Source organism: Mus caroli, unplaced genomic scaffold (assembly GCF_978045245.1).
Source record: "Mus caroli unplaced genomic scaffold, Mus_caroli_1 scaffold_9, whole genome shotgun sequence".
NCBI lineage: Eukaryota > Metazoa > Chordata > Mammalia > Rodentia > Muridae > Mus > Mus caroli.
Genome location: NW_028227264.1, coordinates 24,682,825 through 24,704,383, shown reverse-complemented (window position 1 = coordinate 24,704,383; position 21,559 = coordinate 24,682,825). Strand labels below are relative to the sequence as shown.

Here is a 21,559-nt window from a genome sequence, read left to right as displayed (position 1 = left end):
ATTCTCAGCTACTCAGGAGGCTGAGGCAGGAGGATGGCATGTTCAAACTACTACAAACTGAGTTTAAGACCAGTCTGACCAACTGGATGCAAAAGCAAATAAAAATGAACAGAGATCCAGAGTGTATGTTTTCACACGCAAGACCTGAGGCGCAATCCCTAGTAATACATGCGCACATACATTCGTATGCACACCTGCAGACTTAAAATTAAGACTTTCATTAATCTCTATTCTTTTGTCCTATTCCAACCTAGGTGTGCCCCAGGCTACAGTGGCAGCCCAAGCAGCCCCGGAGGCTCCTGCCAAGAATGTGAGTGTGACCCTTATGGCTCCCTACCGGTTCCCTGTGACCGGGTCACGGGACTCTGCACGTGCCGCCCTGGAGCCACAGGAAGGAAGTGTGATGGCTGCGAGCACTGGCATGCACGCGAGGGTGCAGAGTGTGTCTGTACGTATACTAACTTAGCTGCTAGTTCTATGGGCCTGGCTTCCATGTCTGTCTCAGTTCCTACAATCTCCGCATTTCCTTGTTTGCAGTAGCCGGTGCTACTCTGCATCCTTTCCGAAGCCTTCTTCCCACCTTCTGCTGCTGGCATGCTGTTTTTGTTTCCTTCCCGCTAAGCAAAGAGCTGTGGAAAAAATTCTCAGCATGCTTTAGTCAATTCATAGACCTACTACAAAGCTCCTCTAGGCAAGTCTTATTTTTGCCCATCTCAGGATTTGCCATTTTGACCAAAGTTGACCCTGCCTTTGTGACAGATTAAAGATCCCTACATATTAAATTTTTAGAATCCTCCTGAATTTGTAATTGGCTGGATAGGCATTTTAAGCCTTGGATTACAACTGGTTTCTTTCTCCAGCGTATACATAATGCTTCTCGGTTTCTTCTTGAACTACAAACATTGGATGTGGTTACAATACATTCAAGTTTTTAAGTATTTTTACTTACTGAGTAAACAGTGGAGGATGGATTGTAGTCGCCCCCCCCCCTTTCTCTCCCTTTCCCCTCAGCCCTCCCCCAATCTGTCTGTCTCTCATGTCTCCTGATTCTGGATGCAGTATTGAAAATATATTGGATTCAGTAGTTTAAATATGTAACACTGAATATTACTTACATCAATTCAAATCTAGAATAAGTTATTTATAAAGTTAAAGGAAGAATATTGGGCAATGCTAAACTTTTCTTAAAGAAATTTACTTCACCACATTTTACTGTGATATTTACATATTTCAATGGGTCTGTGAATGCTAGTGTTCCCTGTTTTAAGGTCTTACTGTGTCTAATTCTCAGTTGCATTTTAAGAACCTAGATTGTGCTTTATAAAAAAGTTGCCTCAAAAGCTAAAGGTAGGATTAAAACTCCATCAAAACATTAGGACTGGGCCATTTGGAAAGATACATTTTTTTAAAGGAAGGCTAGGAACTGAAGAGATGGCTCAGAGACTGAATATTGTTGCTCTCTCAGGGGATCCAAGTTCAATGCCAAGCACCCATGTCAGGAGGGTCAGAATTGCCTGTACTTCTAACTCCAGGGGAGCCAAAGGGCTCTTCTGACCTCCATCGGCACCTACACTCACGTGCACATTCCCACACAGAAACACACTACATAGCCAGAAGTAAAATTATTTTTAAACCCTAAAGCAGGGTTATCTTTAATGAAAATATGTAATGCTTGAAGTAAATAAGAAGGCCTATGAATATGATTCAGTGTTGGAGTACTTAGGCCACCTGCACAGAGCCTCCCTCGTGACCTTTCTACCATGATAGGGGATAATAGGTAAAACTAAAAGTGAGGATTGGCATGAGGAAAGGCTATAAGATACCAAAACGTTAGTTTATAGTACTGTTATTACACACACACACACACACAGAGACACACACACACGCACTCACACTTGTAATAATTTTAAAGGTAATTTTGAAAGTAGACCTAGGCCAACAGCAGAATTCCACAGGCTTTTTGCCACCAAGCCTCACAATATCAGGTCAGTCCCTGTGATCCACATGGAAGGAGGGGAGTAGCTTCCACAAGTTGTCTTCTGACCTACATGCATGTACTACAGCACACACACACACAAATAAATAAATAAATATGTGGTTTTTAGTGGTCTGCCAAATATCCTACAGCACTGCTTCATTATGGACATGGATATATAACTAGCTAAGAATCATATAAACAGATCTAAATAATCATTGAACTATGAATAACTGATTTAATAATTATACAGATGTCAACCTGGAAAAAGTAACATGTTTAATAAGGTATGTAAATGTTAAACAGTAGCACATTAAAGCAACAAAAGATGAAATAAAAGGACTACTTTTCTAAATATTTGTTTTAAAAAAGATATGTGATTTTCCCAGCCAGATTAGCTTCCTGTTCTTTTTCTGGTGATTATTTATTTACATATTGAGTAAATGTATCATAAGAAAACCTAACTCATCCCTGCCATGTATCTCTGTTTCCCACATGTTCCATCTCATATTCATTTAAAATGCACTGAGCACATGGTGACAGTCATTCAACCATTTTCTGTCTACTTGCATTATTCTTGTCAAGCCATGCATTTGCACCTGCTGAACACAGGGCTCGCTCCCAGTTCTGTGACCTGGAGAACTTCATTTCCTTCTAGAATATTATAGTGACTCTTATCTCATAATAAAGTGTTAAATTGTGGAACTTTCTTTGCCATCTATACCTCTATCCCGCATTATTTATAGCTATGTTGTATAAGTAGCCATTCCTTTTACAGTCTTCCTCCAGGCTGAATGGTTCCCTCTTGCTTCTGCACCTATCTCTCACCCTTCTTTATGTTGACCCTAAAAACCATTACATAGAACAACTCTGGACTTTTCTTCCTTTCTCATCTTTGACAGTTTCTGCAGTTTCATACAAACATGCTGTGGTTTCTTTGTTCCCCTCCCTGAGCCCACATCTCCCAATTTCTACTTCCTACCGCTGCTTTTAAAATATCTTAAGAAAACAAGAAATCAGTGAGGACATAGCTTTAGCTCATACCCAATTCTCTTTGTAAGAGACTTCTCTATCCCCAAGCTAAATTAGATCAAGGGACCAAAGAACAGACTGACCTCCTGTGTCTTATCTTTGGTTGGGGCCTGCTTCATCACGTGGGATCACAGTGGGCTTTTACACTGCCCCAGGGTGTAAGTTGGAAGAGGACCTCAGTGCGGAGACAGAATATGAGAAGGAGTAAAAAGACTAAAAGTCCATGCTGCTCTCAGTAAGTGGGTTGTTGACTTCGAGAACAGTATGTCTAGGCTTAATAGAAACCAGATATAGTTCTGATACTGGCTTCTCTGTATGAATTAAATTGGTTCTCTTTCGTTAATTCTTTAAGAAACACAATTGAAATCGACTCATATCATATATTTAAATGTTTTCTTTTTATCCTTAGTTTTCTTTTTTACATATCTAAAGTATTTTTCATTGAGTATAGTCATTGAACATGGTTCTGTGTTACACAGGACATTTGCATACAACAATAAGGCCTAAGATCCAGAGACCCACTATTTTCTTAATAAAAGATACAGATTTATGCTATATAGTTTGGACAACACAGAACAAATCCTGAGATGCCCTCTCACACCTAAATTTCTGTAAATGTCTGTTAGTTGTTTATGGGCATCATTGGCCAATAAGGCAAGCGAAGACTTTACTATATTTAATAGAGACTTTCTTCAGTCTGGTGTGGTGGTAAATGCTTGTAACCCAACACTTGGTGAATGAAAGTAAGAGACAAGACAATCAGCAGTTCAAGGTCATCCTTGGCCACTTCACAAGTTTGAGGACAGCCTGAGCTTCATGAGACCCTATCTGAAAAAGAAGTCAATTGGGAGGGGGTTGGAGAATTTTTCTGCCGGATGCAATCCTTGTATATACTATGTTTCAATGATAATAATAATTTATACAATAATCTTTTTATTAGGAACTATGGAGACCCCAGATTTTCTCAATAAGCTGATTTTAGCCCCATCACAGTGATAAATTCACTCCACCAAGGCAGGAAAAGGCATCTCCTAGCACCTTCAGATTCCAAGTTCAGGTGTCAGGCATTCCCTAAAGCACTCCTTTCACCACAAACAAATTCACCATCATAGCAATGCTTAGAGGCTCACCTTGCAGGGGCACTTCCCATTTTTTAGGTTCAGTGTTCAAACACTATACATTCCTAGTCTTTTTTGCAACATATCTGTACATATAACTGAGAGCTCGTCTTGGCTTTACCTCAGCTCCCTGGTGATCATAATCCAGAGGATTCACCTGAAACCTGTAGACAATAGTGTAGAAGACACATAAGATTTTGTAATATGAAACATGCCAGGACAAGAAGGAGCATAATCAGAGAGACCCACTATTTTAACCAGCATATTCAGTATTTAAATTTTTCTATTTATTTAGGTCATGTATTGGTGAGTATGTGTGTGAGTATGGATGTATGTGTGTGTACCTGTGTACATGTCTAGGTAAATAAAGATATGCATACAGAGGTCAGAGAACAACTTTCAGAAATTGTTTTCTGTCTTTTCACCTTGTGTTCAGATGACCAAACTCATGTGGTCAGGTTTGGGAGCAAGTCCCTTTGCCTGTTGAGATGTCTTATCAACTCAAGGTCATCTGTTTTCCTTTTAGAGGCCATTTTTAAGTTTTAAAGACCATATATCTAGTTAATGTCGATATATATTCATCAGACATTGTCTAAAGAGGCTACATTTCACTGTAATACAAAAGGTACATTAGCTTGGTGCTCAGTTTAATTTCATAACTTTTTCTTTTTTCTTATTTCTAAGCATCAAACTCAGAGGTGTTTTTGTTTGGCTGCTTTAGTTTTTTTGCTTGTTTGGTTGGTTTTTTGTTTGTTTGGTTAGATGTTTATTTGTCTGTTTTTACATGCTATCTGGGCAGTCTACTACCAAACTACATCCCAGTCCAAATTTCACAGGTTAAAACAAAAGGAATTACTTAGGATAGCTGGACAACGTTTACCCCTTAGATGTATTCGTGTTTCTGAATATTTTATTGTGATTCTTACAACAGGGTTTCTATTTCATAAGTTGAGTTACACAAATCTATCCTCTCGTATTCATAACTGACATGTCATTTCATAAAATGAGAATACCCAACTACCCTGAAATTTGAGAACAAATGAGAAAGCCATTGTGTATTCAATGCAGAAAAAAAAATCCTGAAACCCAAAAGTTGATTTGTTCATGTCCTATTTTCTTAAAATGTATAGTTAACAGACTAACTCATCCAATGTTTAAAATAGACCATGAGTGGCAGAGTCAAATATAGAACACTCCTGGGAAACAGCAATTAAAATTAGCAACTTTGACAAAATGTTACTCCATAGAATGAACCCAAAATACCATCTCATATCTTATAAATATAAAATTCGTGCTTATGGTTCTAGCCACTGCATAAGAGGTATTTGTGACGTATCTGTTTTGTTATTTATATCACAATTTACTTAAAATATAGGATATAAGAAGGTGTTTCTCTTGTCAGTATTGCAGTAGCAATAATAAATGTTCTTGCTTCTGCAGTTCTACAGAGACACAATGAGTATTCTTTGTATCTAGTTCCACATTTAATTCTTTATTGATGAGGGACCCATCTGGAGGACGGAGGACAACCTGAGGAAGTTTATTCTCTTCTTACACTGTGTAAGGTGAGGGAATCAAAATCAAATCACTGAGTTTGGCAGCAATCACCCTTTATCACCAAGCCCAACATTCTTGTTCTTAATGTCTAGCTACCAGTGAGCATCTCACTATCATAAGACATGTCCTTGCCATTGCTAGAATACTGGTGATCCATTCTCATCAAAGAAGATTAATAATGATACTTACTCTTTCCTATATATAGGAGTAGGAACACATAGTAGAATGTTGTCATTTTATAAATACACAATGCTTACTACTTCAAAAGATGATTTTAAAAGGTCTCCAGAAGTGGTCTATTAATCTATGACATTAAATGTGATCACTCTGTATTCTTATCCCTAAATGTCTATCACCACTTAGTTTTCAAGGGGGCTACTTTGCAAAGGCCAATATGTTTGCCATAGCTTTGTAGAACTTTAAGCCATGCTGTGATGTTTAGATTCAAGTGCAGAGAGGTGTACTAAGGCAGCTTATGAGTCTTCCTCTACTTATCTCTTCTATTAGTAGTTCACACTTATTTTTGTTGTTATCGGTCTACTCTCTCATTCTGTACTACTGTTGTGTAAAACAGCATTTGCAAAGCTGATTCTGGATGACTCTAAGTTCTCTTCATGCTACATTGACATTCCTGTGCCTTAGTAAATTAAGACCCTGTTGACTTATGGAGACTGCTGGTCACTGTTGCTTTATTTTAATCAGGCATTTATTTAAGAGTAAACTAAACTCTATTTCAATTTTTCACTCTGATGAGCTCAAAGGTTTATTGACCCCTTTGCCCCAAAGAAGGGTAGATTCACATATTGGTTAAAATGAAATAGTTTTTCTAGTCATTATTTCATAATCTCTTGAATAGAAATGCTACATACTGGAAGTACCTTTATAAAAATGACCTGTGCTTGTTAGTTTTCTTGTCAACTTGAAACAAGCTTGGGTCATTTGGGAAGAGGGATTTACAAGTAAGAAAATGTCTCCATCTCCAAATCTTTGGCCTACAGGAAAGACTTGGGAAAGATTGTTGGTTGTCGTTTTGGTTGATTTGTTTTGTTGTTTGCTTGTTTGTTTGTTTTTATTATTAAAGACTGGTATGGGAGGGCCTAGGCTACCATGTGTGGTGTAATTCTTGGCCAGGTGGGTCTGGCATGTATAAGAAAACAAACTGAGCAAGCTATGAAGAGCAAGACGGTCAGTAAATAGCATTCTTCCATGGCTTCTGCTTCCCTTTCTGCCTCCAGGTACCTGTCTTGACTTCCCATCATGGTGGATTATAAACTGTGAGATGACATTAACCCATTTCTCCCCAAGTTGCTTTTGATCATTATGCTTAGCTTCTCAAAAGAAAGCATGCCAGGACAGAACCTGATTGCTCCTTTTAATGCTTTGGTTATTTTTTAAAGCAAAGTACTTTGAACATCTCATCAGTTTTGGATAAAATATTTCCTTGGCTTAGTCTGAATCATACTTTTCATAATTATCTCTAATTAGCTATATTCCATGTCACTGGCAACCATTCTTAGGCTCTCTCTACATTCCTCTTTCCTTTATGTTTCTTCACTTGTTTTTTTCTACATTCCTAACCACTGGCCGTGACTCTAAATTGCTGTGTGCATCATATGAGATAGTGCTGACAAAGTACTTGTGCACTATGATGTAACTGTTACATAGACAAAAGCTATATTCCTCTTATATTCCTCTGGTGTTTATATGCTTTTATAATTCCATTTTGCTTTTGAAAAACTGTATCATCCTTGAACTGCAATAGGTTTGTCTTTTCTGTTTTATCTTTCTCCATTGAATTTTACACCGTGTGTGTGTGTGTGTGTGTGTGTGTGTGTGTGTGTGTGTGTGTGTGCTCTGTATTTTGCTGGTATGATTACAACTGTGTGTACATGTATGTGGAAGACAGAGAACAACTTCAGATGTTATTTTCCCCCAAGTTCTATGCACCTTGTTTTTGAGACACGCTCTCTCGATGATCCAAGACTCACTGACTATTCTGGATTGGTTGGTCACTAAACCCAGTGCATCTACCTGTCTCTGACTCCCCAACATACCTGGGTTATTAAATATGTCCTGAGGATCAAATCCAGGTCCTCATGTTTGTGTGGCTAGCACTGTATTGTCTGAGTTCTTTCCAAATCTTGCTTTTCCTACCTTACATAATTTGATTTTGTTTAAATGGTGCACACACTTGTATTTCACAAGTTCTATATGTACAAATTTCTGAATCTCTACCTAAATTCACATTACTAAAAATTTGGGAGATTGTTTTTGTTGTTATCTGAAGTTACCAGAGAAATCAGTGTCCCCTCTTAGAATTCTTAGGATAAGAACAAAGTTAAACAGAAGGCCTAGGATGGTTTTATAAGAAAGAAAGAAAGAAAGAAAGAAAGAAAGAAAGAAAGAAAGAAAGAAAGAAAGAAAGAAAGAAAGAAAGAGAGAGAGAGAGAGAGAAAGAAAGAAAAGGATGAGGAAGAAGAGAAGGAGAGGAGAAGAAAACTTTGAGGTTGGCAAGCTGTGAATTTCATCAGCATCCCAGAGGATGAGAATATAAAAGAGAAAAAAACAAAGCAGTGCTACTCAGCTCAAGACAGCATGGATGAGATGCTAGCCACAAGGTAAATAGGCAGCCACACAGCAGGGAGGTAGGCTTTGGAGAAAGAGTAAAACCTACAGTATGAGCAAAAGCAGAGTAAAGCTCTGCTGGGCTTTCGGAAAAAAAAGACAGATGAGAAAGACAAAGAACAGTTAGTGCTGTCTAAGTCAGGATTCAGAAAGGCCGTCACGGTGCCTCATAAGGACTGTCCAAGATGGCAGGAATTCTGGGAGAATAAAGTAGACCCTCTCCTTAGGAAGAGTTTTTCTGCTTCTTTAATTGGCTTACGGTGAACCTGCCTCCCTTAGCTAGGTCATTTAATCTGACCAAATGGATTAACTCTAAACAAGGAGACAATACCTGTGTCTCCCTGGAAGTGGAGATTAGGAGGTGTCATGGTCTCTCTTAAGGGGCCTTCCCATGCTATTCTAACAATTACTAAACACTTTTTCCTCCAAATGAAAGAAATAATAGGTAAATAAACCTTTTGAATATGTCTAAAATCCAATCTTATTACACACTCTGACTTATAATGATGAAATATTACACTGAATCTGTTTTTAATGAGCCAAAAAATTAGGTAATAAAAAGTTGTCTTGTTTCTTAAGACAGGGATTTCACCTTAGGTTGGCCTCTCATTCTCCTTGTATCCCAGGCTAGCTTTGAACTCTTGATTCTCCTGCCTTTTTCTCTAGAATACCATGGTTGCAAATGTGAACTATCTGTCCTGCTTGAAGGTTCCTTTTTCAAGCTACTAAGGGAAAAAATACAGACACACAAACACATGTACACACAAAACCAGATCAGTAGAAGATATATCAATGTTTTTCGGTTTTCCTAATTAATTTAACATATACATATTATGGCATAAATTTTATCTCTTATTAAAAATGTGAATTTATATTCATTTATCCCTAGTTGATCTCAGCAGACAATTTATGTATCTCTATCTAAAATTAGTTAAAGAGTTTGGCCTTTTCTAAGCAATCAGTGTGCTCATTTTTGCTTCAGCTTCTTTGTTTTAAATGTGGTTTGTGAATTTTTTGTGATAGTAAGCCAGTAATTACTATGCATGGGGGACTCTGGTAGAAATGCAATATTTTGAACTAATTGCTAACAGAAAGATATGTAATATCGGCTGCACGATTTGCCCCTTCAGTGTGCCCAGCTATAATGATCTGGATTTAGTACTGCATTTGTTAATATTAGACACAAATTTATCCTGACACTTTTATAGGCAAAGACTCGGAAACATTTAGTCATGTAAAATCTAATCATAGTCTTGAAATATTTGCTTTTACTCTCATGCATTCTCAGCAAGCTCTAGCTTTATAAGCTTATCTGTATTATTGAATTAGGAGAATGGTTTAGAGAGACTTGGAAGGTGTCCTGATTATGAGATGGGTATTAATTTACCCAGCAGTCTTGTTGGAGAGCTGCTCTTTATTGAGTGCGAATACCCATGCCACTATACATTCCGATCTTCCTATTGTAGTAAGTTCAATTTGTTTTTCATTTGCATACCTGTTGCCATATACTTCATATGCTTTAAGGTCAAATAAAAGTAGTTTGTGGGATAAGTAGAATGTTTTGTGTCAGAATAAAATGACAAGCCATTATGTAAACAGTAACCTCACCAATGTATACACCTTAAAACTCCATGATTGAGTTGGGTAGAAGCTTTGAAAAGTCCCATTCTGGCTGTTCCATTCATAAGTCTTTTTGAACCATCCAGACAGATGTGAGTATAATACCTTGCATTTACTATAAAACTTACCTTTCACTTATGGAAATTTGCTTTACTTTGTTCCTTAAAAAGCAGATACAGTGACCATAACATAGGAACGAATAGTAGACCCTCGGATCCAGAGACATAAAATGACATCGAAGAGCTCTTGGAAAAGCAATTGAGTGAGTTTCCTTCCAATAACTGGAGAGGAACCAAAACTGACTGGGAGATGGGTATAGAATAAACAGTGGAAGCCCAGTCTTCATTGTGCTTCTTGGCTCAGCAATGTGTCTGTGGTATGTCCCAGAACATCAGACCAATTTCTATATTCTAATCCTCAGGTTGTTCTTGTATGAAATAAGTGGGGGAAGGAAAAACTGTGGATCCTTTTCTGGAAAATTTCAGGAACACCCCAGTAAGGATCCTTTGGCAATATTATAAGAAACAATCTAGTCCAATTCACTCTTGGAAATAAATAAAGTATACCAAATAAAATAAGTTATAGAAAGGACAATCAAAAGATCCCTGATGAATAAACAACCCTAAAAAGCATAGTGAGACCCTGTGCTAAATACCTTCTGGTACAAAAAAAAAAAAAAAAGTCAAATTACTATGAGTTCTAAGAATTCGAAAATAAAGTGTTTGAATCCTTGAGACCTAGACCTAAAATACAGTCGATTGTCACATTCGGTGGATTAGAATATATTGCAAAGCCAGTCCAAAATTGAAAGATAGACTTGCCTCTCAATGGTAGTAAAAGCAATGAAATTGTTGCTCAGTTCAATCCACTGAGAAGCACACATCTTGGTCCACCACCTGTGTTCCTTCCTAGTCAGCCTTCCCTGCTGCTTTCCACAGACCTGTCTCCATGACAGAATCTTTTTCTGGGTCACCAGTAAATAACAATACATCCATATACTCACTGGGACAGCTACCGTTAAGAGTTCATTTTATTTTTTACGCTTCCTCCTTCCTCAGTGTCCCTTTGTGGATTTTAGACTTTTAGCTTTGTTTTGTTTTTAAGCCATTTAAGCAAACCAGGAATGCCTATGTGACCATTGAGTTGGGACTGTCCTTTGGGGCCTGGTCGGATCACCAGTGGATATACGCCTGAAAGTAATCATTCCCCCTTTTCTGAATGTATCGGTAGGAAATAATTCAGCAATGTAGGGCAGGGCCCTTTGAGTCCCTCCTTCATCATGCCTGGCTGTTGTGGAGTAGTTGCTGTTGATCCAGTACAGACAGCCACATGTTTTGAGAGTCTGTGTTTACAGTGGTTGAATGGCCATGTGTAGCCCTTCTTGTCTCCTGGCTCTTGCATTCCCTAAGCTCCTCTTCCCCGTGTTCTCTAACCAGTGGAGAGGAGGCCATATGTTGTCTTATTTAGATCTGAACATGCATTTCTTCTCAGCATCTTTTACAGCCAAGACTCTTATAACCATAGTTCTCTGGAATCAGAGGCTTCTCTAACTATGGTTAAGAATGGTGTCTATGGGTATGAACAAATACATTTTGAAGCTAGTTCAATGCTATGTCAGTTTAGTTAAACAACATGTTTTTGTTCCCCCCTTAGGGGCTATGACCTCTCCCACCCTGGGCTTTTGAGTAGGTTTTAACAACAGATATGGATTCTCTCCTGTGGATTGGACCTTCAAAATGGCATAACACTGCCAATGCCTTCTTTTCCCCACTGCCTGCCTTGTACCTTCCAGCACAGTGGATGCTACTCCAGCCAGGAGAGAGTACATAGCCATGTCTCTAGGACTAGACTATTATCATCTAGTTCTGGAGTGTGACCGAGAAGAATGACCAGAGTCTACGTTACTTTAGAGAACTCTATTCTTCTTCTTCTTCTTTTTTTTTTTTTTTTTTTTTTGTAGGACAGGGCCTTTATTTCACAAAGTTATGACAACAATTTATTACAAACTGACATGGAAGTGAGTGAATGAGTAATTTATGAGTAACTTTATGGGTAGTTAGCTACAAACAGTATTCAAGATAAAGAAAGAACTGATATAAGAGTCTACAATGTTATCATGGTTTGGATCTTCACAAAAACACAAACCTCCCCAAAGTCAATGTGCTTAAGCCGGGTTTATATCATTTCTGGGAGGCAGTAGAATATGACTGAAGAATGTCAGGTCTTCTTTCTTTATTCTTGGTTACCACAGGGGAACAGGTTTCCTCTACCATATACTTTGTTTTTAACAATATACTTTTTTTTTTTTAATTTTGCTGTAACTTGTTTTTTCCTTTTTTTTAATTAGGTATTTTCCTTAATTACATTTCCAATGCTATCCAAAAAGTCCCAATACACTCCCCCCCCCCACTCCCCTACCCACCCACTCCCACTTTTTGGCCCTGGTGTTCCGCTGTACTGGGGCATATAAAGTTTGCAAGTCCACTGGGCCTCTCTTTCCAGTGATGGCCAACTAACTGATACATATGCAGCTAGAGTCAAGAGCTCTGGGGTACTGGTTAGTTCATAATGTTGTTCCACCTATAGGGTTGCAGATCCCTTTAGCTCCTTGGGTACTTTCTCTAGCTCCTCCATTGGGGGACCTGTGATCCATCTAATAGCTGACTATGAGCATCCACTTCTGTGTTTGCTAGGCCCCTGCATTGTCTCACAAGAGACAGCTATATGTGGGTCCTTTCAGCAAAATCTTGCTAGTGTATGCAATGGTGTCAGTGTTTGGAAGCTGATTATGGGATGAATCCCTGGATATGGCAGTCTTTAGATGGTCCATCCTTTCATCACAGCTCCAAACTTTATCTCTGTAACTCTTTCCATGGGTGTTTGGTTCCCAATTCTAAGAAGGGGCACAGTGTCCACACTTTAGTCTTCATTCGTCTTGAGTTTCATGCATTTAACAAATTGTATCTTATATCTTGGGTATCCTAAATAAAGATCCTTTCCCAATCTGTTGGTGGTCTTTTTGCCTTATTGACGGTGTCTTTTGCCTTGCAGAAGCTTTGCAACTTTATGAGGTGCCATTTATCGATTCTGGATCTTACAGCACAAGCCATTGCTGTTCTATTCAGGAATTTTTCCCCTGTACCCATATCTTCGAGGCTTTTCCCTACTTTCTCCTCTATAAGTTTCAGTGTCTCTGATTTTATGTGGAGTTCCTTAATCCACTTAGATTTGACCTTAGTACAAGGAGATAGGAATGGATCAATTCGCATTCTTCTACATGATAACCACCAGTTGTGCCAGCACCATTTGTTGAAAATGCTGTCTTTTTTCCACTGGATGGTTTTTGCTCCTTTGTCAAATATCAAGTAACCATAGGTGTGTGGGTTCATCTCAGGGTCTTCAATTCTGTTACATTGGTCTACTTGTCTGTCGTTATACCAGTACCATGCAGTTTTTATCACAATTGCTCTGTAGTAAAGCTTTAGTTCAGGCATGGTGATACCACCAGAGGTTCTTTTATCCTTGAGAAGGGTTTTTGCTATCCTAGGTTTTTTGTTGTTCCAGATGAATTTGCAGATTGCCCTTTCTAATTCGTTGAAGAATTGAGTTGGAATTTTGATGGGGATTGCATTGAATCTGTAGATTGCTTTTGGCAAGATAGCCATTTTTATAATGTTGATCCTGCCAATCCATGAGCATGGGAGATATTTCCATCTTCTGAGATCTTCTTTAATTTCTTTCTTCAGAAACTTGAAGTTCTTATCATACAGATCTTTCACTTCCTTAGTTAGAGTCACACCAAGGTATTTTTATATTGTTTGTGACTATTGAGAAGGGTGTTGTTTCCCTAATTTCTTTCTCAGCCTGTTGTTTATCCTTTGTGTACAGAAAGGCCATTGACTTGCTTGAGTTAATTTTATATCCAGCTACTTCATTGAAGCTGTTAATCAGGCTTAGGAGTTCCCTGGTGGAATTTTTAGGGTCACTTATATATGCTATCATATCATCTGCAAAGAGTGATATTTTGACTTCTTTTCCAATTTGTATCCCCTTGATCTCCTTTTGTTGTCTAATTGCTCTGGCTAGGACTTCAAGTACAATGTTGAATAGGTAGGGAGAGAGTGGACAGCCTTGTCTAGTCCCTGATTTTAGTGGTATTTCTTCCAGCTTCTCACCATTTACTTTGATGTTGGCTACTTGATTGCTGTAGATTGCTTTTATCATGGTTACGTATGGGCCTTGACTTCCTGATCTTTCCAAGACTTTTATCATGAATGGGTGTTGGATTTTTGTCAAAGGCTTTCTCAGCATCTAACGAGATGATCATGTGGTTTTTGTTTTTGAGTTTGTTTATATACTGGATTACATTAAGAGATTTCCATATATTGAACCATCCATGCATCCCTGGGATGAAACCTACTTGGTCAGGATGGATGATTGTTTTGATGTGTTCTTGGATTCAGGTAGAGAGAACTTTATTGAGGATTTTTGCATCTATATTCATAAGGGAAATTGGTCTGAAGTTCTCTATCTTTGTTGGGTCTTTTTGTGGTTTAGGTATCAGAGTAATTGTGGCTTCATAGAATGAGTTGGGTAGAGTACCTTCTGTTTCTATTTTGTGGAATAGTTTGTGAAGAACTGGGATTAGATCTTCTGTGAAGTTCTGATAGAACTCTGCACTAAACCCATCTGGTCCTGGGTTTTTTTGGTTGGGAGACTATTAATGACTGCTTCTATTTCTTTAGGGGATATGGGACTGTTTAGATCATTAACCTGATCTTGATTTAACTTAGGTACCTGGTATCTGTCTAGAAATTTGTCCATTTCATCCAGGTTCTCCAGTTTGTTTGTTTTTTATAAACTTCTCAACATCTGCCTTTTTTCTTTTAAAGATTTATTTATTTATTATATGTAAGTACACTGTAGCTGTCTTCAGACACACCAGAAGAGAGTGTCAGACCTCATTTCAGGTGGTTGTGAGCTACCATGTGGTTGCTGGGATTTGAACTCTGGACCTTCGGAAGAGCAGTCGGGTACTCTTACCCACTGAGCCATCTCACCAGCCCCCAGGTTCTCCAGTTTTGTTGAGTATAGCCTTTTGTAGAAGGATCTGATGGTGTTTTGGATTTCTTCAGGATCTGTTGTTATGTCTCCCTTTTCATTTCTGATTTTGCTAATTAGAATACTTTCCCTGTGCCCTCTAATGAGTCTGGCTAAGGGTTTATCTATCCTGTTGATTTTTCTCAAAGAACCACCTCCTCGATTGGTTGATTCTTTGAATAGTTCTTCTTGTTTCCACTTGGTTGATTTCACCCCTGAGTTTGATTATTTCCTGCAGTCTACTCCTCTTGGGTGAATTTGCTTCCTTTCATTCTAGAGCTTTTAGGTGTGTTGTCAAGTTGCTAATGTGTGCTCTCTCTAGTTTCTTTTTGGAGGCACTCAGAGCTATGAGTTTTTCTCTTAGAAATGCTTTCATTGTGTCCCATAAGTTTGGGTGTGTTGTGGCTTCATTTTCATTAAACTCCAAAAAGTCCTTAATTTCTTTCTTTATTCCTTCCTTGACCAAAGTATCATTGAGAAGAGTGTTGTTTAGTTTCCATGTGTGTGTTGGCTTTCTATTATTTATTTGTTATTGAAGATCAGCCTTAGTCCATGGTGATCTGATAGGATTCATGGGACAATTTCAATATTTTTGTATATGTTGAGGCTTGTTTTGTGACCAATTATGTGGTCAATTTTGGAGAAGGTACCGTGAGGTGCTGAGAAGAAGGTATATCCTTTTGTTTTAGGATAAAATGTTCTGTAGATATCTGTCAGATCCATTTGTTTCATAACCTCTGTTAGTTTCACTGTGTCCCTGTTTAGTTTCTGTTTCCACGATCTGTCCATTGATAATAGTGGTGTGTTGAATTCTCCTACTATTATTGTGTGAGGTGCAATGTGTACTTTGTACTTTACTAAAGTATCTTTAATGAATGTGGCTGCCCTTGTATTTGGAGCATAGATATTCAGAATTGATAGTTCCTCTTAGAGGATTTTACCTTTGATGAGTATAAAGTGCTCTTCCTTGCCTTTTTTGATGACTTTGGGTTGGAAGTCGATTTTATTAGATATTAGGATGGCTACTCCAGCTTGTTTCTTCCTGCCATTTGTTGGAAAATTGTTTTCCAGCCTTTCATTCTGAGGTAGTGTCTATCTTTTTCTCTGATATGAGTTTCCTGTAAGCAGCAAAATGTTGGGTCCTGTTTGTGTAGCCAGTCTGTTAGTCTATGTCTTTTTATTGGGGAGTTGAGTCCATTGATATTAAGAGATATTAAGGAAAAGTAATTGTTGCTTCCTTTTATTTTTGTTGTTAGAGGTGGCATTCTGTTCTTGTGGCTGTCTTCTTTTAGGTTTGTTGAGGGATTACTTTCTTGCTTTTTCTATGACGTGGTTTCCGTCCTTGTATTGGTTTTTTTCTGTTATTATCCTTTGAAGGGCTGGAATCATGGAAAGATAATGTGTGAATTTGGTTTTGTCATGGAATAATTTGGTTTCTCCATCTATGGTAATTGAGAGTTTGGCCGGGTATAGTAGCCTGGGCTGGAATTTGTGTTCTCTTAGTTTCTGTATAACATCTGTCCAGGCACTTCTGGCTTTCATAGTCTCTGGTGAAAAATCTGGTGTAATTCTGATAGGCTTGCCTTTATATGTTACTTGACCTTTTTCCCTTACTGCTTTTAGTATTCTATCTTTATTTAGTGCATTTGTTGTTCTAATTATTATGTGTCGGGAGGAATTTCTTTTCTCGTCCAGTCTATTTGGAGTTCTGTAGGCTTCTTGTATGTTCATGGGCATCTCTTTCTTTAGGTTTGGGAAGTTTTCTTCTATAATTTTGTTGAAGATATTTTCCGGTCCTTTGAGTTGAAAATCTTCATTCTCATCTACTCCTATTATCTGTAGGTTTGGTCTTTTCATTGTGTCCTGGATTTCCTGGATGTTTTGAGTTAGGATCTTTTTGCATTTTGTATTTTCTTTGATTGTTGTGCCGATGTTCTCTATGGAGTCTTCTGCACTTCTGGAGGGCCCTGAGATTCTCTCTTCCATCTCTTGTATTCTGTTGCTGATGCTCGCATCTATGGTTCCAGATTTCTTTCCTAGGGTTTCTATCTCCAGTGTTGCCTCAATTTGGGTTTTCTTTATTGTGTCTACTTCCCTTTTTAGATCTTGGATGGTTTTATTCAATTCCATCACCTGTTTGGTCTAGTTTTCCTGCAATTCTTTAAGGGATTTTTGTGCTTCCACTTTAATGTCTTATACCTGTTTAGCAGTGTTCTCCTGTATTTCCGTAAGTGTGTTATTAAAGTCCTTCTTGATGTCCTCTACCATCATCATGAGATATGCTTTTAGATCTGGGTCTAGCTTTTCCGGTGTGTTTGGGTGCCCTGGAGTGGGCGAATTGGGAGTGCTGGGTTCTGATGATGGTGAGTGGTCTTGGTTTCTGTTAGTAAGATTATTACGTTTATCTTTCGCCATCTGGTAATCTCTGGAGTTAGTTGTTATAGTTGTCTCTGTTTAGAGATTGTTCTTCTGGTGATTCTGTTAGCCTCTATCAGCAGACCTGGGAGACAGGCTCTCTCCTCTGAGTTTCAGTGGTCAGAGCACTCTCTGCAGGCAAGCTCTCCTCTTACAGGGAAGGTGCACAGATATCTGGTGTTTGGACCTCCTCCTGGCCGAAGATGAAGGCCCAAAACAGGACCTTTCCCAGAAGCTGTGTTGCTTTGGCAGGTCACCGAAGCTGTCAGCTTGTGTGGTACACACTCTCACCTGTGCAGACTATGTTCGGTGGAGTCCCGGAACCAAGATGGCTACCACCAATCTAGAGGCAAAGCCTCCTGGGCCGGCTGGACACCTGTCCTCTGGCCTGGAGGGTGGCCGAATGTCTAGGGCCCAAAAAGGGCACTGCCTCAAAGGCTCTGTGGCTCCTGCCTGTCCCACAAGCTGTCAGCTTCTGTGGTGTACACTCTCACCTGTGCAGACTAAGTTCCTAAGTTTGGTGGAGTCCCGGAACCAAGATGGCTCCCACAGATCCTGAGGCAAAGGGCTCCCAGGCCGGGTGGACACCTGTCCTCTAGCCTGGAGGGTGGCCGGATGTCTGGGGCCCAAAACAGGTGCTGCCTCAGAGGCTCTGTGGCTCCCGCCTGTCTCAGAAGCTGTCAGCTTCTGTGGTGCACACTCTCACCTGTGCAGACTAGGTTCAGCGGAGTCCCAGAACCAAGATGACTCCCGCTGATCCTGAGGCAAAGGGCTCCCTGGCCAGGCGGAGACCTGTCCTCTGGCCGGAAGGGTGGCCAGATCACCTGAAGTCTTAAAATCCTGTGGCTGGTGTTGTGAGTAGCTGGCAGGTGTCAGCCGACTCTGCGCCCTATTTACTCCGGTGCTGGTCATACCGGATGGGGCTTGTGCCCCTACTCAGGCCGGGTTTTCTGCTTCCCTAACTCGAGAACTCTATTCTTTGAAGTTCTCTAGAATCTAAAGTCTCCTTAACCAAATACTCATAAGGAAATATCCCACATCTGGCATTGCGATTTTGTGTAACAACCCATAGCTTCTACTTTCCCAGTGTGAAGGAATCTCCTTTCTAACAGTTTTAAAATGAGCTGTGTTGGTTTAGTTTGATTACAGGATAGAAGACTTTCATCAACTTTTTTATATTTCTTTTTGGTTAACCCTCCCTTTACCCCCTTGTCATATTCTCTCACGCCATCCCTGTTTAACCTTTCTATTCCCAGAATTCCCTTCACTACTTCATGTTACCTATACTATATTATCTCCCCTCCCTCAAGATTTATGGTCTATACAGGAAGTAGAAATTAGAGATTTGCAGCTGGGATCCACAGATGACAGTGAAACAAGGTGTTTGTTTTTCCTTGTGTACGCCACCTCATTTATTATAATGTTTTTCTACTTCCACCCACTTACCTTCAAATTCCATAATGTCATTTTAATGTGTACCTGAATGCAATTCTGTTGTGTGGTTTTGCACATTTTCATTATTCACTCACCAATTGATTGACAGCTAAGCTGATTCCATCTCTTAGCTATTCTGAGTGGAGAAGCAATAAACACAGATAAGCAAATCTTTCAGTGGTGGGGTATAAGTCTCTAGGTATGTTGCCAGGAGTATATATAATAATAACAACCATCCATCTTGATTTTACATAGCCTCTGTAGTCACCAGGCTACCATATTTTCCTCCAACTGTTGTTCTTATCTTATTTGTATTCGTTATACGTCTATGTTGCTCTTTGCCATCAAACATATCATTCTCACATTCAAACATTTCCTATGTAACCAACACCTTTCCCCCTCTGATCCCAAACTCCCACCTCTCTGTTTTTCATTCCTTTTCATGAATGTGCATAATTATGCTATATAGACACCTGTTACTGTTGTCTAAAATGTTTTCTTATTTTTCTTTAACAAAGATAATAATGTGCAAACATTCATTGAATTTTTACTGTGTACAATGTCCAAGACACTGTGGCAAAGATTGTTAAGGTAAATGTTTAATTTCATATCTGCTTTATCTATCTTGCCTCTAATCATTCAGTTTCCGGACAAAAGACACAAAACTTTTATTATTATAATAAGTCTTAATTAGCACTAGAGCTAGGCAGATATCTACCTTCTAAGCTACTAGAATTTATTTTTCTGTATGGGAGAAATGTCTCAGCAGTTAAGAGCACTGACTACTCTTCCAGAGGAATTGAGTTCAATTCCCAGAAACCACATGGTGACTCATAACCATCTGTAATAGGATCCAAAGCCTTCTTCTGGTGTGCCTGAAGACAGTGACAGTGTACTCACATATATACAACCAATATATTTTCCTATCAATAATCCTAAATTATTGCTTACTAGGTTTTATCTGGACCACACTTTACTCCAGTTGGCCAACCCTCACAGACATGCTCCTATAACCCATGGTGTCTTTCTTCTCTCCATCTTTATTCTCCCTTGTGGTCTCCTCAGACCCCAAGAAATCCAAAAACCCTGCCTAACTCTCTTCTGCCCTGTTATTGGCTGTAGACATCTTTATTTACCAATCAGGGATAACTTGGGGGAACAAGGTTATAGAGAGTCATTTGGGTACACACAAACTCTCATTCCTGGGGGCATCCGGGCCTTGGGTTGCCAGTATTTAGCATTACAATACAAGCAAAAGACCAAACCTCAGCAAAAGATGCTTAAAGTCTGTTCTGAAGTCAAGGAGAAACAAGTTATAAATATGTAAACAATAAAATACAATAGCTAGTACACGCACAAGGGTTAAATTGTTAAAAGAGAAGAATACAAAAGTGAGTTATGACTTAGTTCACTTAACAATAACTTTACTAGTCAGGTCTCCTTTCTCAGAAAATTACACATTTGATCTGAAGGCTTATGAACTAGGTCGTTGAAGATGAAATTCCCAGACAGAGGAGACAGCCAGCAAAATAATGTCCTCCCTTGGGAATTGTGCATCCCCTCATTTCCTATGGCACACTCTTTCAAAAACCCTTGCTTCCAGAATCAACTGGAAATCTTTTAGGAATACTGATGGCTTCCAGAATCAACTGGAAATCTTTTAGGAATACTGATGGCTGAAATATTAAACCCAAATCTTAGGAAATGGAAAGGGGAAGGCCCAGGTCAGAGCACACTGTGAATCCCTGCTATTCTGCTGTGCATCCCAAGTTGAGAACCACTGGTCTCCAGCAGACTGTCCAGTCTTTCCTATGTGGGTTACATGGAATTTTTCTTCCTCAAATGCAGCCTGTGACTTGTAGGATCTGGCATAGATCAAGGCTCTGCTTGTCTATTAAGCTCCCAGGTGATGCCAAGACTCCTGGTCTACCTGTTACCTCAGTGCTGCTCCCAAACCAGCAGTATAAATGTCTCTTTTGAGCATGTCAAGCAAGTACATTCTCAACATAAGTATCAGAGAGCATGGCATCCTATCACCTCCAGAATCAGAAACCCAAAATGTTGCCATGTCCCTGAAGTTCTAAAAGCCCTTCCAGTGGTTCAGACGCCACATGAAGTCTGAGAACCACACTGGGAATCTTTACATCTTTATACTGGCCAGCATTTCATCATACCTTGAGATATGTTTTCTACAATAGCCAAATGCTGACATTTGGTCTCCTAAAGCTCACACTGCCCAAGGATGTGTAGAAGTCACTGCTCTTTCTTCCTTTTACTTTGTTTCTCTGATGCAAAACTTCTCTTTCCTTCTAGCAGGGACAGTAAGAAGCATGGTTCTAGCTCTAGACTTCTGCCCCTGCCTCCTGAGACTTGTTCACTCACTTGTAAAATGTCAGGAATTTGCAGAGTAACTCAGATGACAAGCTACACTCGTACTGGCCACCCGCAGGAGCTGATTTATTAAAAGCCGTGCTGGGACTGTTAGATCCCTGTGAAGGGATATGGCAGCTTACCATTAACTGCTTGTCCTATCAAAAAAAAAAAAAATCCCTCTCTGCACTTCTTTCCCTTTGTTTACAAGCGTCTCTTAATGGTTTCCCCTCCATTAAGTGCTCAGGGGAGTGCTGTTTAGAGAACTAATTGAATTCTTGCCAGTCTGGGGCACGAACCAATCCTGCTCCAG

The 21,559-nt window shown here is 39.3% G+C and overlaps 1 protein-coding gene across 4 annotated transcripts in view; it reads left to right on the top strand.

The window, feature by feature from the left end:
* The window catches only part of Lama2 (laminin subunit alpha 2), a 621,901-nt gene that overhangs the window by 444,322 nt on the left and 156,020 nt on the right, over positions 1-21,559 (top strand). For 3 of the 4 annotated variants that reach the window (XM_085842707.1, XM_085842705.1, XM_085842704.1), the window contains one exon: positions 255-448. In XM_085842707.1, the coding sequence (XP_085698833.1) occupies positions 255-448 (194 nt within the window). The remainder of the gene's footprint in view (positions 1-254; positions 449-21,559) is intronic. The other variant, XM_085842706.1, reaches the window with a different exon arrangement.